The sequence below is a fragment of the Channa argus genome, chromosome 9 (assembly GCF_033026475.1).
Source record: "Channa argus isolate prfri chromosome 9, Channa argus male v1.0, whole genome shotgun sequence".
NCBI classification, from domain to species: domain Eukaryota; kingdom Metazoa; phylum Chordata; class Actinopteri; order Anabantiformes; family Channidae; genus Channa; species Channa argus.
Genome location: NC_090205.1, coordinates 13,007,219 through 13,025,014, shown reverse-complemented (window position 1 = coordinate 13,025,014; position 17,796 = coordinate 13,007,219). Strand labels below are relative to the sequence as shown.

General features: G+C 37.1%; 1 protein-coding gene and 1 long non-coding RNA gene across 2 annotated transcripts; both read right to left on the bottom strand.

Moving 5' to 3' along the window:
- Positions 1 to 1,325: 1,325 nt before the first annotated feature.
- Positions 1,326 to 3,497, bottom strand: LOC137132782 (uncharacterized). Its single transcript, XR_010915180.1, has 5 exons — positions 3,246 to 3,497; positions 2,851 to 3,168; positions 2,670 to 2,761; positions 1,783 to 1,866; positions 1,326 to 1,629 (listed from the first exon to the last, which is right to left on the bottom strand). It is a non-coding gene; the product is annotated as an uncharacterized lncRNA (long non-coding RNA).
- A 6,084-nt stretch (positions 3,498 to 9,581) lies between these two features.
- LOC137133598 (hemicentin-1-like) lies at positions 9,582 to 11,931 on the bottom strand. Its single transcript, XM_067517372.1, has 5 exons — positions 11,814 to 11,931; positions 11,415 to 11,732; positions 11,232 to 11,322; positions 10,389 to 10,458; positions 9,582 to 10,302 (listed from the first exon to the last, which is right to left on the bottom strand). The coding sequence occupies exons 1-5, from the start codon at positions 11,887 to 11,889 to the stop codon at positions 10,201 to 10,203; spliced, it is 657 nt and encodes a 218-aa protein (XP_067373473.1). The 5' UTR covers positions 11,890 to 11,931; the 3' UTR covers positions 9,582 to 10,200.
- Positions 11,932 to 17,796: the final 5,865 nt, after the last annotated feature.

Below are 17,796 nucleotides of genomic sequence, written 5' to 3'. Positions count from 1 at the left end.
AAAAAAATGTGTCTTTATCACCATCTGCTGGACTATTAACAAGGTTGTACTATGTGTAAAGATAAAATCAATCCAATGTATTTTAGATGCATGTGTTAGATGCTCATGTCACAAGCTTCTGTTTGCAACCTGTCTCTGTAAGCTCAGTGCATTACAGACAGGAAAACTTTCAATACAACATAATTTCCTCAGATTTGTGTAAACATAAAATGCTCACTGCATGAATGCTGTATTAACGGTTGTGGCCAAAGATATAGGCAGTCCAGTTGTCATCTTTCATTTTAAGCCCCTGGTTTAAAGATTTTAATTAATGTCCATCACATTTGATCTTCCTGATACAGTCTGACCATGTGGTTTGAATAACTTTGTTTTGCTCTCTCAGATCAGCTGAGACCTGCCTGGTGTAAAAATGATTAGCTGTTTTTTTTCTCTACTTACCTTTTGGGGTTTTCAGACATGTTTAAATTCCATCTCATAGTCTCTGGACCAACTATATCATTGATATTACATTTATAGAGTCCACTTTCAAAACAAAACTCAAAGAACAGGAAAAATAGCCTTTGCATTTCTGCATCCTAACAGTATTTTATGTTTATGAAGGGGTGAGAACTTAAACAAAAGAAAATTTTAAATGAAGTCTTTATTTTTTCTAATCTCAAAAAAATCTTTTTATTATTTACCATCAAGCTCCTTACAATAGTTTTTTGTTTATGACTGTATAAATATTACCAAATGCATTTTCTCACTTGTATTGACATTTTTGGTTCTGGTTGAATCCAGAGAGAGAGATGGATATATCCATAGATGCATAAATAGAACATTATTGCCAGATTAGTTGAGGTTCTAAACTGAACTGAAAGTACTGAATGATTCTGATTGTGATTCATCCTGTACTCTGCACATTGGACCAGGTCTGTATACAAGGATTTTGAAAAGTCTTACTTTTCATCAAACCTGACCCCTTATGGCACATTGGACAATGGATTAAGAGAACAGATGGAAACTATTTGTGAAAGTGTGATTCTTGTATCTTTGTGGAATTGTACAGCAGTGACCGGCTTGATAGCATAACCAAACATTGTGACTCCACTGTATATTCAGATATTACATACAGAAATTAAATTTAGAGCACTAACAATACATCTTACAATATGTGGTCAACACTGTAGTCTTAGATGATAGTCTAGTTTTTTTAAACATGGTCACAAAAAAAACATTAATAACAATAATTCAATTATCAGAAGAAACAGAAATGAATTTAAGAACATCAATAAAATGTGTCTTTATCACCATCTGCTTGACTATTAGGAAGGTTGTAATGTGTGTAAAGATAAAATCAATAATTCCAATGTATTTTAGATGCATGTGTTACATGTATATGTCACAAGTTTCTGTTTGCAACAAATCAAATCAGTGTTTTTCTGGTTTATTTATTATTTACCCTTTGTCACAAATGTGTAAACGTCTGTACAATACATTGCTTTTACTTTACATTCAGCTCAAATCTAAACTTTGTAATTATTATCTTTGCTGATACCATAAACTGAACTGAGTCTCTCAAAGTACGGCTTGAGTCTGCTTGTGATTCATCCTGTACACTGCACAACTGTGGGGTTGAGGTGGAGCCACCTGTACAGGCAGAAAGCACAAATAAAATTATACATTTATAACTCCAAGAAAATAATAAAAAGAAATAGATGGACAGGAGACAGCAGAGATTGCTGAAAAAGCTTTGTGGGACATGGGAACATGATGCTCTTAGTGATGACAAAGTTTTCTGACCTCTCCTTCCAATTGTACATTAAACTGCACATTACTCTGGGTGCTGCTATTGTACTGGTTTAGTGGCTTCTCGTCCAGTGTTTTCTGCAGAAATCAAATTATGACCGATAATGTAAAACTATTTCAGAAATTAAATTAAACACAAACACATAGGGTAGAAGAGAAGTGAAGGTATTCAAGTTATTTATTCAACAAAAACTGACTTTTTAAAATCTTATTACATGTTAATCCTGCATCTGATTTCAGTTAAACTACAGAATTCAGCTAAAAATGTAAATATTAAAGGCACTCGCTCATCAATATTTTTTTCTGGTCAAAAAGGAACCATTTGTATTTAGTGCTGACAAATAATCATCAACAAAATCAAAAAATAAACATCAACATCAACATTTCAATATAAATAAAATATCTTGTAACAATCTGCAAATGAGATTGGTAATAATAAATTATAAAATAGCATGCAGACATTTTGACCTAAAGGAACAGTGCGGGTGGATCTTATAACATTAAAATTAAAAATGGAAATATGATCACTCACTGGACCCTTAATAGAATTGACTAATCATTAAGGTTATTGTAAATATTTATATCTCAACTTTTTCAGCTGTGACAATTGCAGTAAATGTACTGTATAATGCTTTCATTTATTGACATCATCAAAAGTTTCCACAATACAATAGAAACATTTCTTATTAGGAGTCTAAAGTTTGAAAGGAAATAATACATGTATGCAGAAAAAACAGGTGATGTTTACCAATGCTACAAGCTCAAATTCACACACAAGTACAAATGGGGGGAAACTTTATAAATGAATCCCAATAGAGATGTAACTTTTGTAATCATGACAAATGAGAATTTTCACACACTAAATGACAATTATTACTCACCTTCAAACACAGACAGATGAAAACAAAGACACATGGAAGAAATCCAACCACATATGTGAGTATGTAGAGAAAATACCAGGATGGATCGATTCCTGTATAAAATCAGATGTGATTTACTGTAAGTAGCAGCAGCTTCAGCTCTAAAATGTTCTGTGCTTGTTGTAGTAATTAGCGGACTTACCTCTGAGGTTCTCAGAAACAGTTAGATTCCAGCTTATAGTCCATGAACCAACTATATCAATGACATTACATTGATAAATCCCTGCGTCTTCATGCTGAGCATTAGAAATATTCAGTGTTGGAGGTAAGTCAACACTTATTTTGATTCTGTGAGAAGTGAAATTTGAAAATATTTGATTTTCTGAGGCTGAATGAACATAAACAGAGCTTCCTTTGCTCCAGTGAATTTGTGTTAGATTTTTCACTGATATGTTGCATGTGAGCGTGGCAGAGTCTCCACGGGACACCAGTGTATTCCTGTGGTCATCTAGATCGTCATCTAACAAAACACTGTGATTATGAAATTGCACAAAAATTTTGGAAAATCATGGATCAGATGAACACATGTTCCTGTACCTGCATGGATGTGGCACATCACTAACAGCAGAATGGAAAGCAGAGATGCTTGTTCTCGACAAAACATGGTGGCCATCAGACACAGAGGCAGAGTGTGGGTTCACCATCAGCTTTTAGACATATTTGGGGAGGAGGTGCAGAGAAAAGGAAGTGGTTAGTTTGTGCTCAAAATGTAAGATATGTGTAAGATACTTCATGAAGCAGAAAGTCAAGTCACAAAAGAATCCAATACACAGTCACTGATTTAAAATTATAAAAGTAAATACCTGAGAAATATGCCATAAAATCATTAAATAATCGAAGCACAAAATCCTTATAATGCACGTTTACTTGTAGGAAATCCATATTGTCATTATACTGAACATACTCTGATCCTACTGCTGAGCAAGTTTTCACACATTTGACAGGCCAATACTTTTTGACATTTATAGTTCAATAACAACAGCCAGGGATTCTCTTGTTGTTCTCGGTGAAATTACAGTACATACACATTTCTCCAGTGAGGACATCACGTTTTATTTTCGGAATATTGCTCTTTTTTGATCATGTTGACACAGCTAACAAAACCAAGTAATCAGGTACCTTACATTTGCAAAATGGCCTCTCTCTGTGCATCTGAGACTAACACAAATCCCCTGCTGGCAAATACTATGGTGACTACTGTTACGTGTGACACGTGTGATTTTTGAATTATTCATTAAAACATTAATAATATTGTAAATACTTAATGTAATTTCCTTTATAGAACCACAGGGGGCAAAAAACTCTTATTTTGTGAAGTTAATTTTATTGATTCACAGAAACCTTCTCTGTAAGCTCAGTGCATTACAGACAGGACAACTTTCAACACAACATCATTTCATCAGATTTGTGTGAACATAAAATGCTCACTGCATGAATGCCGTATCAATGTTTGCGGCCAAAGATATACGCAGTCCAGTTGTCATCTTTCATTTGAAGCCCCTGGTTTAAAGATTTTTATTAATGTCCATCACATTTGATCTTCCTCATACAGACTGACCATATGGTTTGAATAACTTTGTCTTGGTCTCTCAGCTCAGCTGAGACCATATATTGAATTAAGTCTTTCCATGTACTGCCTTCTGTGGTTGTTATTTGTCCCATCATCCGTGACCCCCATTGGTTGAGAGAGGACAACCTGTACAGATAGAAAGTAGGAATAAAAGTCTAAAGAAAAATCAAGCAAAGAACATGATAGTGTCAAATATGACCAAGTTCCTCTGACCTCTCCCACTGGCTCAGTGTGAAAGTGCGTCTGGACGGAATCCTGGTTTGGGGTCCTGGTGCTAAGTTTTCTGCAGAGATAAAACCAGGACCGATAGGTAACACCACCTTCACAGCACTGTCCAGCTGTTTCTGCTGTCTTACTGTATGAAAGTGATATAACACAGTGCAAGACAAACTTACGTGGAGACTTAAATTCCTCAATGATGCACTTAGAACAGTTTAAGTAAAAAATGTCTCTTGTTTCTGTGCTTAGTTGTAAATTACATTTCTGGCTTGTGGTCAGAAAAGAGAAAGTTGTTTAAAAACATCAACGTGGACTCTGGGTGACTCTGATGAAAAGACTTTCTGAGAGTTTACTGATTAAACAAGAAATCTAATGATTGCAAACAATACCAGAAATTTTTGTTTATACAATAATTTCTGCTGCTAAAAATTAAAAGAATTGATTCACATACTTTGCACATTTTCAGATTTAAGCATCCACCACAGTTCTAAGACACGTTTAAATTCCATCTCCTAGTCTTTGGACAAACTATATCAATTATATTACAGTTATAGAGTCCTGCATCTTCATGCTAAGCATTAAAAATATTCAGTGTTGTAATTAAGTCAACATTTATTTAGAGTTTGCGAGAAGTGAAATTTGAAAAAGTCAAATTGTGTAAGACTACACAAGCAACAATAGATCTGCCTTTGGTCCAGTGGATTTGTGAAGTGTTTTCTATTGATGCACTACATGTGACTTTGACAGATTCTCCGCGGAACAGCAGTGTATCTCTGTGGTCAAACAGAGCTTCATCCAATATTGGAGAAAACATGAAAATAGAATAAATTTGTAATTAAATCTAGACTAACATCATTACAAGCCCAAATCTCCTCTGTACCTGTGTGGACATGGCACATCACTATGAGTTGAAAAAAGATGAGAGCTGCTTGGCTTAGAAAAGCAATGATGACCATTAGACAGAGAGACAGAGCACAAACTTACCATCTGCTTTAAAACATATTTGTGGAGGAGGTGTAGAGAAAAGATGGTGGTTAATGTTTGTCGTGCTGCACAAAACTAAAGGGGTTACTTCTTACAGTATGTGGAAAGTTTAGCCACATAAGAATCTAATGTATAATAATATATTTGAAATTAGAAAATTCAAAGTTCAAGCTTATTCCTTTTCAAAAAATACACCATAAAATTATGAAATTATCACGTGATAACTGAAAATATAAAATACACATCATGAACACATTAACAAACAGGAAACCACATCTGCACTCTATCAACATAGTGTGACCCTATTGTTAAACACATTGTCACATATTGCAGAGTCAAACACTTTTTTGACATTTATGAGAAGCGCAATAACAATACACGGGATCAAGGATTTGATACAGGATATGCCTGAGCTTAATAAAAACCTAGAATTTCAGGAGCCTTTGAACGTGTGTGGCCTGGGTCTCTCAGAGGCCCCTGGCAGTCTAAGGCCCCGGGGCAATGGCCCCACTGGCCTGGTCCATATCTAGCTTTGTCACATGAGATTTTAATTCAGAAAATGTTGTGTAAACTTAGATTCAGAATCAGAAAACTATTCATTGCCAGCCACAGTTAAGAACATTTAACAGTACTGGGAATTTGTCTTGGAGTCAGGTGCATACACATAATCTAGAATATCAAGTTAGAATGCAAAGGTGTGACAAACAACAAATATAAAGAATGTACACAAAGACAGAATAATATACAATAAAAGTGAGCAATGGGAGATAGTACAAGTTGAAAATGTGAGAGTGACTGTTCATACTGCTCGTTCAGTCAGGAAATTGTGTCATGTCAACTTGACTTCCTTCAGGTTGGCTAAAATATTTCACTACTCATCCAAGTAGCTTGTGAAGCTACTTGATAATGTACTTTGAGACCAGGTCCCTATTCAGCAAAATGTCGTACACTACAGAAACCTGCATATTCCAATTTTTGGATTTGGCTGAGCTAGATGACAGTTGGTTAAAATATCTAATCTACAATTATGGTATTTTAAGTTGCAGTGTTGTGGTGGAGTGGTTAACATGGCTACGTCGCAGCTCGGAGGGCCCCAGGTAGAACTCACCTTATGGCTGTGACTTTCTATGTGGAGTTTGCATGTTGTCCCTGTGCTTGTGTGAGTTTCCTCTGGTTACTCCAGTTTCCTCCCACAGTGCAAAGACATGATGTTAGGTTAATGAATGACTCTAAATTGCCCGTAGGTGTGAATGTGAGTGCGAATGATTGTGTGTCTGTGTGTATCTCTCTTTGTTGGCCCAGAGATAGACTGGCGATCTTTTCTGGGTATACCCCACCCTCACAGGATAAATGTTTATGGACAATGGGAAATTCAAACACAGTCCATAGAGTGTAAAATACATTTCTGGAGGTGTTAGTGTTGCCACCTCACAGCTAGAGGATGTGGGTTTGCTACATGTGTAGATCATTTTCAAAACAAAACTCAAAGAACAGGAACAATAGCCTTTGCATTTCTGCATCCTAACAGTATTTTATGTTTATGAAGGGGTGAGAACTTAAACAAAAGAACAGTTTAAATTTAATCTTTACTTTTTCTCATCTCAAGAAAATGTTTTTATTATTTACTATCAAGCTCCTTACAATAGTTTTTTGTTTATGACTGTATATATATTTTTACCAAATGCAATTTCTTACTTGTATTGACTTTTTTGGTTCCGGTTGAATCCAGAGAGAGAGATAGATAAATGCATCGGTGCATAGATAGAACATTATTGTCAGATTAGTTGAGGTTCTAAACTGAACTGAAAGTACTGAATGATTCTGATTGTGATTCATCCTGTACACTACACATTGGACCAGGTATTTATACAAGGTTTTTGAAAAGTCTTACTTTTCATCAAACCTGACCCCTTATGGAACTTTGGACAATGGATTAAGAGAACAGATGGAAACTATTTGTGAAAGTGGGATCCTTGTATCTTTGTGGAATTGTACAGCAATGACCGGCTTGATAGCATAACCAAACATTGTGACTCCACTGTATATTCAGATATTACATACAGAAATTAAATGTAGAGCTCTAACAATACATCTTACAATATGTGGTCAACACTGTAGTCTTAGATGATAGTCTAGTATATTTAAACATGGTCAAAAAAAAACATTAATAACAATAATTCAATTATCAAAAGAAACGGAAATGAATATAAGAACATCAATAAAATGTGTCTTTATCACCATCTGCTGGACTATTAGCAAGGTTGCACTGTGTGTAAAGATAAAATCAATCAATCCAATATATTTTAGATGCATGTGTTACATGTATATGTCACAAGCTTCTGTTTGCAACAAATCAAATCAGTGTTTTTCTGGTTTATTTATTATTTACCCTTTATGTCAAAAATGCATAAAAGTCTGTACAATACATTGCTTTTACTTTCACATTCAGCTCAAATCTAAACTTTGTAATTATTATCTTTGCTGAGACCATAAACTCTCAAAGTACTGCTTGAGTCTGCTTGTGATTCATCCTGTACACTGCACAACTGTGAGGCTGAGGTGTAGCCACCTCAACAGGCAGAAAGCACAAATAAAATTATACATTTATAACTCCAAGAAAATCATGAAAAGAAAAAAGAAATAGATGGACAGGAGACAGCAGAGATTGCTGAAAAAGCTTTGTGGGACATGGGAACATGATGCTCTTAGTGATGACAAAGTTTTCTGACCTCTCCTTCCAATTGTACATTAAACTGCACATTACTCTGGGTGCTGCTATTGTACTGGTTTAATGGCTCCTCGTCCAGTGTTTTCTGCAGAAATAAAATTATGATCGATAATGCAAAACTATTTCAGAAATTAAATTAAACACAAACACATAGAGTAGAAGAGAAGTGAAAGTATTCAAGTTATTTATTCAACAAAAATGACTAAATTCACATGACTTTTTAAAATCTTAGTACATGTTAATCCTGCATCTGATTTCAGTTAAACTACAGAATTCAGCTAAAAATGTAAATATTAAAGGTAATATGGCAAATGCTAATATTTATGTAAAGTTTAACGCTGTTGACCTGATTATATGATGTCAGTTAACTGATATACTCTATGTGTGAGTCTCTTACTCTCTGTATTTAGATCTGAAAGTCAAACGACAGGACTCACCTGCAGATGCAGACAGATGAAATGAAGACACAGAAGAAATCCAACCACATATGTGAGTATGTAGAGAAAATACCAGGATGGATCGATTCCTGTATGAAATCAGATGTGATTTACTGTAAGTAGCAGAGGCTTCAGCTCTGAAATGTTCTGTGCTTGTTGTAGAAATGATTAGCTGACTTACCTTTGGGTTTCTCAGAAACGGTTAGATTCCAACTTATAGTCCATGGACCAACTATATCAATGACATTACATTGATAAATCCCTGCGTCTTCATGCTGAGCATTAGAAATATTCAGTGTTGTAGGTAAGTCAACACTTATGTTGAGTCTGTGAGAAGTGAAATTTGAAAATGTCTGATTTCCTGAGGGTGAATAAATAAAAAGAGACCTTCTTTTGCGCCATTGATATGTTGCATGTGACCGTGGCAGAGTCTCCACGGGACACCAGTGTATTTCTGTGGTCATCTAGATCGTCCTCTGAAAAAAACAGTGATTATAAAATTGCACAAATATGTTGGAAAATCATGGATCAGATAAACACATGATCCTGTACCTGCATGGATGTGGCTCATCACTCATGATTTCTCATCACAGAGAAAAGGAAGTGGTTAGTTGCTGCTCAGAACATAAGAAACCTCATGAAGCATAAAGTCAAGTCACTAAAGAATCCAATATACAGTCACTGATTTAAAATTATAAAAGTAAATACCTGAGAAATATGCCATTAAATCATTAAATAATCGAAGTACAAAATCCTTATAATGCACATGTTTACTTGTAGGAAATCCATATTGTCATTATACTGAACATACTCTGATCCTACTGCTGAGCAAGTTTTCACACATTTGACAGGCCAATACTTTTTGACATTTATAGTTCAATAACAACAGCCAGGGATTCTCTTGTTGTTCTCGGTGAAATTACAGTACATACACATTTCTCCAGTGAGGACATCACGTTTTATTTCGGAATATTGCTCTTTTTTGATCATGTTGACACAGCTAACAAAACCAAGTAATCAGGTACCTTACATTTGCAAAATGGCCTCTCTCTGTGCATCAGAGACTAACACAAATCCCCTGCTGGCAAATACTGTAGTGACTACTGTTGTGTGTGACATGTGACAGCCAAACTCATAATAACATAAAACTGTAAAACTGAAAATAAAACTTGAATAAAATTTTTGAATTATTCATTAAAACATTAATAATATTGTAAAGACTACATGTAATTCCCTCTATAGAACCACAGGGGGCCAAAAACTCTTATTTTGTGAAGTTAATTTTATTGATTCACAGAAACATTCTCTGTAAGCTCAGTGCATTACAGACAGGACAACTTTCAACACAACATCATTTCATCAGATTTGTGTGAACATAAAATGCTCACTGCATGAATGCTGTATTAATGGTTGCGGCCAAAGATATACGCAGTCCAGTTGTGATCCTTCATTTTAAGCCCCTGGTTTAAGGATTTTAATTAATGTCCATCACATTGGATCTTCCTCATACAGACTGACCATATGGTTTGAATAACTTTGTCTTGGTCTCTCAGCTCAGCTGAGACCATATATTGAATTAAGTCTCTCCATGTACTGCCTTCTGTGGTTGTGGTTTGTCCCATGATCCATGACCCCTATTGGTTGAGAGAGGACCACCTGTACAGATAGAAAGTAGGAATAAAAGTGTAAAGGAAATCAAGCAAAGAACATGATAGTGTCTAAGATGACCAAGTTCATCTGACCTCTCCCACTGGCTCAGTGTGAAAGTGCGTCTGGACGGAATCCTGGTTTGGGGTCCTGGTGCTAAGTTTTCTGCAGAGATAAAATCATGACCGGTAGGTAACAACACCTTCACAGCACTGTCCAGCTGTTTCTGATGTCTTACTGTATGAAAGTGATACAACACAGTGCAAAACAAACTCACGTGGAGACTTAAATTCCTCAATGATGCAATTAGAACAGTTTAAGTAAAAAATGTCTCTTGTTTCTGTGCTTAGTTGTAAATTACATTTCTGGCTTGTGGTCAGAAAAGAGAAAGTTGTTTAAAAACATCAACGTGGACTCTGGGTGACTCTGATGAAAAGACTTTCTGAGAGTTTACTGATTAAACAAGAAATCTAATGATTGCAAACAATACCAGAAATTTTTGTTTATACAATAGTTTCTGCTGCTAAAATGTAAAAGAATGGATTCACATACTTTGCACATTTTCAGATTTAAGCATCCACCCCAGCACAATGCACATGAAACTTAATTTTTAGTTCTCACAATGAAACCAGTTTAAGATGGCAAAACATTGTTGAAGACAAGTCCATACAAGCATTCTGATGCTTTTTTAAACTTTCTGTTTAATGGTTACAGCAAGAAAAGAGAAGGTTTGGTCAACAAAATAACACATCTATCTATTATCTACTTAGAACTGAAAAGTCAAACCCACAAAGAGCAGCTTGTGGTGGCAAATGCTAATATTTATATAAAGTTTGACGCTGTTGACCTGATTATATGATGTCAGTTAACTGATATACTCTATGTGTGAGTCTCTTACTCTCTGTATTTAGATCTGAAAGTCAAACGACAGGACTCACCTGCAGATGCAGACAGATGAGATGAAGACACACAGAAGAAATCCAACCACAGGTGTGAGCATGTAGAGAAAATACCAGGATGGATCGATTCCTGTATGAAATCAGATGTGATTTACTGTAAGTAGCAGAGGCTTCAGCTCTGAAATGTTCTGTGCTTGTTGTAGAAATGATTAGCTGACTTACCTTTGGGTTTCTCAGAAACAGTTAGATTCCAACTTATAGTGTTTGGGCCAGATATATCAGTGATATGACATTGATAAAGTCCTGCGTCCTCATGCTGAGCATTAGAAATATTCAGTGTTATAGGTAAGTCAACACTTATTCTGATTCTGTGAGAAGTGAAATTGTCTGATGTCCGATTTTCTGAGGCTGAATGAACATAAACAGAGCTTCCTTTTCTCCAGCGAATTTGCGTTACATTTTTCACTGATATGTTGCATGTGAGTGTGGCAGAGTCTCCGCGGGACACCAGTGTATTCTTGTGGTCCTCTACAGCGTTGTCTAAAGAAAACAGTGATTATAAAATTCTGCAAATAAATGTTGGGAAATCATGTATCAGAAAATAACCATATCTTCCTGTACCTGCATGGACGTGGCACATCACTAACAGCTGAATGGAAAGCAGAGCTGCTTGCTCTTGCCCAAACATGTTGCCCATCAAACAGCGAGGCAGAGTGTCAGTTCTACATCAGCTTTTAAGTCTATTTATGAAGGAGGTGCACAGAAAAGGAAGTGGTTAGTTAGTCTTTAGCAAAGCTCTTAAGTAAGATATAGGTTTCAATATTTGTGGAACAATGTTAGGCCATGTAGGAATGCATGCTTTCTTAAATATAAAGTCGAAATAATTATGTTTAAATCATTATATAAAATAGAAATTTTGAAAAAATCATATAATAAACTGAAATCCAAAATGCATTAATGACATGGAACGTTTAGCACCTTTGTGTATCTTTTCACACTTTTTTTGTGCAACTTTTAACACTTAACTAAGACGTAGAGTAAAACTTCTTCTGTGTTACACAATGATTTGTTTTCAGATCTTCAAAATAATCATATTGACCAGGTTTTGACATATATTTCTTATGTCTTTAAATGCAGATTTTAATGACAAAGTTTCTGAAATCTTGGCTATTTTACCAGCATTATCTCAATCTATTTGATCTAATTCATCTTTTCTAAAGCTCATAATGACACTATGTAACAAACTTTGAAGTTAAAGTTCTACATTGCAAATAACTTTATGTTTGTTAGGTTCTCTTGGTGCCTTGAAAATGTGGCAAAACTGAACAGATTTTGAAATTTTAAATGAAGAGCAAATGCATAGTTCAAAATTATTTAACGTTTCTTAACTGTTAAGTGAAAAGAACTGAAATGAACAAAATAATTGTTTTCCTTTTACATTACTCAACTTTCCTGATGATGATCATTTGTAACAGTGTCAATTATTAGCAATGTCTCAAACTGTCATGTTATACTTACCAAATTCACTATTTACTCAATTTCATTATGTCTTTCACTTATGAAAAGAAACAACTGAATTTAGTGTGTATATTAGAGACACACAGGAAGTTTCCATAATAAATGGGGTCTTCAAACTACTTAACAGGAAAGACTGTATGGCCAACCACACTAAGTAACACGTGTCTCTGTATGGAAAGTTTTTCTAATCTAAGATGCGCAGTGTTTCAACAGGAGCAAATAATGTCTCGTTTGTGCTGACTTCACTATACTAAAGATGAGTTATAACCACCTGCACTCAAATACCACCTTACTGCCATATGTACAAAAAATGGAGAATAAATAAATCGAGTTTGGTTTTTATTTTAAATTTTGATTAGAATATTTACACCGGTTTAATGGAAAATGTTGGCATAACATTTTTTTTTGCCAGCCTAATCTTTATGTAATAACACAAATGTCTAAATGTATAATTATTAAAAATAAAGTTAGGTCGTGTGAGAATCATACACACCTTGTTACATGCCTTTCTTACTGTGAATACTATAGGTTGTATTTCAAACTATCTTTCTAATACATTTTAATCATTGATCTAATAAAGTTAAAGTGTAATTATAATATACGTGTATAAGCCATGCTGGATTTAACTAAGGAAAACCACCTCTGCTTATAGTGCACGTGTTACCCACTGAGTAAGAAGTAAGACTCATACCAGTCATGCTCGTGTACATTTTATTTTAGTTGAAGCCAAAAGAGGAGACCGCAAGGGGAGGTGTTATGGTTAATGAAGGTTTATTAACAGTGGCGTCTGAGGCGAGAGCCCTGAGGCCCCTGGGGGCTGGCGTCAGAGGCGAGAGCCCTGAGCCCTCCAGGGGCCGCAGTTCCACGGTGGAGAGCGAGGGTGGGGAAAGCAGTTGGTGCTGCATCAGTGACGCGAGAAGCTAAGCCTGGGGCAGGAACAGGATGGACTGGTGGGGGGACGTGGGCTTGTGGATGACAATGAACTGAGGATTTACATTACGGTGGTGGCTGAGTTGTAGACAGGGGCTGAGGTTTGGTCTTAGGCTTGGGTTTTCTGTTTCCCTGTGGTCCCACTCCCAGAGGAGTGATTGCTAAACGAGAACCCTCAAAACCATTTGAGAAATGGGACTGGTCAACAGGTCTGTAACCTAGGAAGTATTTGAACGCTTCAGTGGCGTCCATGACGGTCAATTTTTCACACGTCCCCGGGTCCTACTTCTGGCCAGATTGTTCTGTCACAATTCTGTATATACTTCATTTTAGTAAGACCCAAAAGAGGAGACGGTGAGGGGAGGTTTTATGGTAAATGAGGGTTTATTAACAAAAGGGCAAACAACAGATAATCATTCCATGAGGAGGGCAGGAAAACACACATAGCACTGACAAAGTTAACAAGGTTAAACAGACAGAGAACTTAAACATGCTGGAGAGGGGAGATAAACGAAATTATAGCCATACCAGGAAAGCAAGGAAACTAACTAGGAAACTAGGGTGAAGAAAACAGGGAAAAAACAGACAAACACAAAACTTGGACCCAACAAGTGGACAAAACAAAACCCTTAATACTGAAACTGAATTAAACAAATAGAAAAGCAAACCTCAGACCAAAACGTTAGGGGCGAGAGTCCAAACTGAGTACTGAGGGAACACACAACAGAGAGAGCGATGTTCAACGTATTGACTGTGTATAGACACGTTAATGGTTTAGGGACAAGAAAAGGAAACATAATCAGGCAGGAAACAGTTGGGAGAGCTGGGTATATATACACGGGGGCACAGGTGAAAACAATCACGGTTAACGAGAAACAAGAAGCTAAAGAAACTAACTAGGAAGTGGTGCTGAGGGATTACAAAATAAAAGCCAGGAGCAGGAAGTAAAACTAAAGAAAACTGAAGTGCAATAACCGGGACTGTGACAATAACTGAGTTATACGTCACATTTGCTCAACATTATCAACATTATCGTTTTGATGTGGACACATTGACCATTTGACAATTATTCTCTCATGTTGCTTAATGCACACATTAAATAAAAGATATTTATTTTAAGATATAACTAGCCATTACAATCATCACTTCAAAGTGCTTATTTGTTACACATGCAGAAAGTGGTCCTGAGTTGAGCTGAATGGGAAACGCATACAATCTTTTAATCTTCTTTAGTCGTTAAGTGAATCACAGTGATCACTAGTCCACAGTTCTAATGTAAACTGTTTTCAATGCCAATGACATGTAAACACGAGACACTCTTTGTCTCTTTGTATGTTGTTGTGTAGGCTGTGGAAACATGCAGATTTCCAGGTGTTACTTTGGTCAGACGAGTTAGAAGAGATGTGCAGCAGTGGCTAATTCCGTGGTTATTTTGGTCTGCAACATCACTTCTGTTAGTAACTGCAGAGCTAATTCTTCTCAGACAAACATACGCTTACATCCATGCACACCCCGACATACATACACAATTACATTCTATGATGACTCTCATTTCCCTTATGTCTGACCTTGTCTCAGACACAAAGGAACCTGTAGACTGAACTGTCCACAAACAATTGCAACAATGTGAGCCACTACTGGAATAAGTCAACAACTTTCCAAAGAGAAAGGAATATACCTAGAGCTAGGTTTTCGAGGCTGTTATACAAACAAAGTACAAATATGTTATCATGGATGACTGTCCAGTTTGAATTTTCAAATATAGAAAATGCTTCAACTGCAAATCTAGCAATAAAATTATAATCTGAATTGTCTCTGGGCAAGACACTGAACCCCAAACAGCCCATGCCCATCCCCATGCATGCAGTGCCGGTCCCAAGCCCAGCAGAAGCTGGGAAGGGTGGCATCAGGAAGGGCATCCGGTGTAAAAAAACTCTGCCGAATCAACATGCAGACAAAAGTATCTGCTATGGTGACCCTGAACTCACAGGATAAGCTGAAAAAAATCTAATTATAAAGAAAGAATGCAAAGTACATTATTAAATGCCTTTGTAACAAAGTTTGCTGGCGACAGGATAAAAGAACATCTGTCAAAAGAAGAGACACAAAATAATCACTTTATAGAGGCCAAACTTTATCGGATGTTTTTATAGTCATTTTGTATGAATACATTTAGGTCTTCAAGGGACCAAGTGATAGAGTGCATGTTTTAAAGGGACCAAGCAGTTAAACAAAGAAAAAACTGAAATTTTGTTTACAGTTTTTTTTTTTTATATTACCCTAATTTAACTCTGTCCCAGCCCAAGTGTCTGATCAGCAGGTTGAAGATGCCTCTGGTCCAGAAAGTAGGGTTCAGGTTGGCACAGCCTGCAGCCCCATAGGTCCTGCTTAGTTTGATGACACAGCCTCAGTAGCTTCTGTCTCCAGATTCTGGTGTAACGCTGCCTCAGTTCATGTTCCATGATTCTAGTACCTGCTCTTCAGCTGTATCACATGCCCTCGATTTCTGGTCCATGGTGGGGTGACAACAATGCTGCCAATTTAGTGCCTGCCCCGTCACTTCGTCAACAATGCTATATTTAGTACCCCTTGCATGTATGCTCCTGCCTCAAGTGGGTTGACAATGCTACATCTGCTCCTACCATGTCTATTGTTGTCCTGGACATGTCTCACTGCACTATAGTCATGCCACGACCAGCACCTCTCTCTGTTGCAGAGTATACGAATGTTGCTAATTATTATGAGTAATGTTATCTGTCCATGAAGAGTTAAGATTATCACCGATACTTGTAACCATGTTATTGTAAAGAGGAGATGCCTCCTAGAGGCCGCCTATTCGCATTGTTGAACCTATTTGCATCGATTATTGAGGTCTCAATCAGATCACACTCAAGAACAGATATCCACCCCCACTTATCTCTTCAGCTTTCAAACTCCCCCAGGGCTTCGTCATCTACACCAAGCTTGACTTACGCAATGGTTATCACCTGGTGAGAATAAGGGAGGGTAACCAATGGAAGACTGCTTTCAATACGCTGGCCAATACGAATACCTGGTAATGCCCTTTGGCCTGACCAACGCCCTGGCAGTCTTCTAGAATCTAGTCAATGAAGTGTTGGGAGATATGCTGAACATATATGTTTGTATATCTTGATGATACAGTATACTAATTTTTTCCTGATCTGAGACTGATCATGTCCACCATGTCAGAGCAGTCCTCCAACTTCTCTTCCAGAATCAGCTATTTGTCAAGGCAGAGAAATGTGAGTATCTGGTACATTGTCTCACCGGGCAAAATCACAATGGATCCAGTACAGGAGCAGGCAGTAAAAGAATGGTCAACTCCGGACGACAACTCCAAAGGTTCAAGCTTTTATCGCCACTTCATCAAGGGATATAGCTCCATAGCACTACCTCTCCATCAATTTACCTCCTTCAAGGTTCACATGGTCCACTGAAGCATCTACAGCCATTGAAAAATTCTAGTCACGTTTCACCACAGCCCCCATACTCACCTTGCCCAACCCCTACCTCCCATTCATTGATGCCTCCAACATGGGTCGGAGCTGTTCTTTTGCAGTGTTCCAAAGAAGAAAATAATGTTCACCCATGTGTTTTATTTCCCCCACTGTCTCTCAACAAAAGAGAGGAATTACAATGCTGGTGACAGAAAGCCCTTGACAATCAAGCTAGCCTTGGAGAAGTGGCGCCACTCGTTGGAGGGAGTCAAACAACCTTTCTCGGACCTTTCGAATTACAAGAGGCTGGAGTATCTCCATTCCCTCAAACCTTTGTCAGGCCCAGTGGTCTCTCTTTTTTTTGGTCGTTTTAAATTCTCCCTATCATACCACCCTGGCTCCAAAAATTGTCAGGCCGATGCCCTATCCCACATGCATGACCCGGATGATCAACCTCAGGATCCAGACTATATCCTACCTTCCTCGGTTCATCTTGCTGCATCAAAAGTTGACCTCAAGGAATATATCATTCATGCCCTTGCCCATGCACCAACACCCTCTGCATGCACACCCTCTGCATGTGCCTCTTTTATGTTCCTGAAAATCTACATTCTAGAATTATCCAGTGGTGCCATGCCTCAAAGTTAACCTGGTGCTTGTCATCCTGGTGGTTCCCATACACTTTTTGGCATTCAGCA

Coding starts and splice junctions, on each gene's coding strand:
- LOC137133598 (XM_067517372.1), bottom strand. CDS start 11,889: ATGGGCAACATGTTTGGGCAAGAGCAAGCAGCTCTGCTTTCCATTCAG. Junction 11,323..11,414: donor TGTTTCTGAGAAACCCAAAG/GTAAGTCAGCTA, acceptor GATTTCATACAG/GAATCGATCCATCCTGGTAT. Junction 10,303..10,388: donor ACACTGAGCCAGTGGGAGAG/GTCAGATGAACT, acceptor CTATCTGTACAG/GTGGTCCTCTCTCAACCAAT.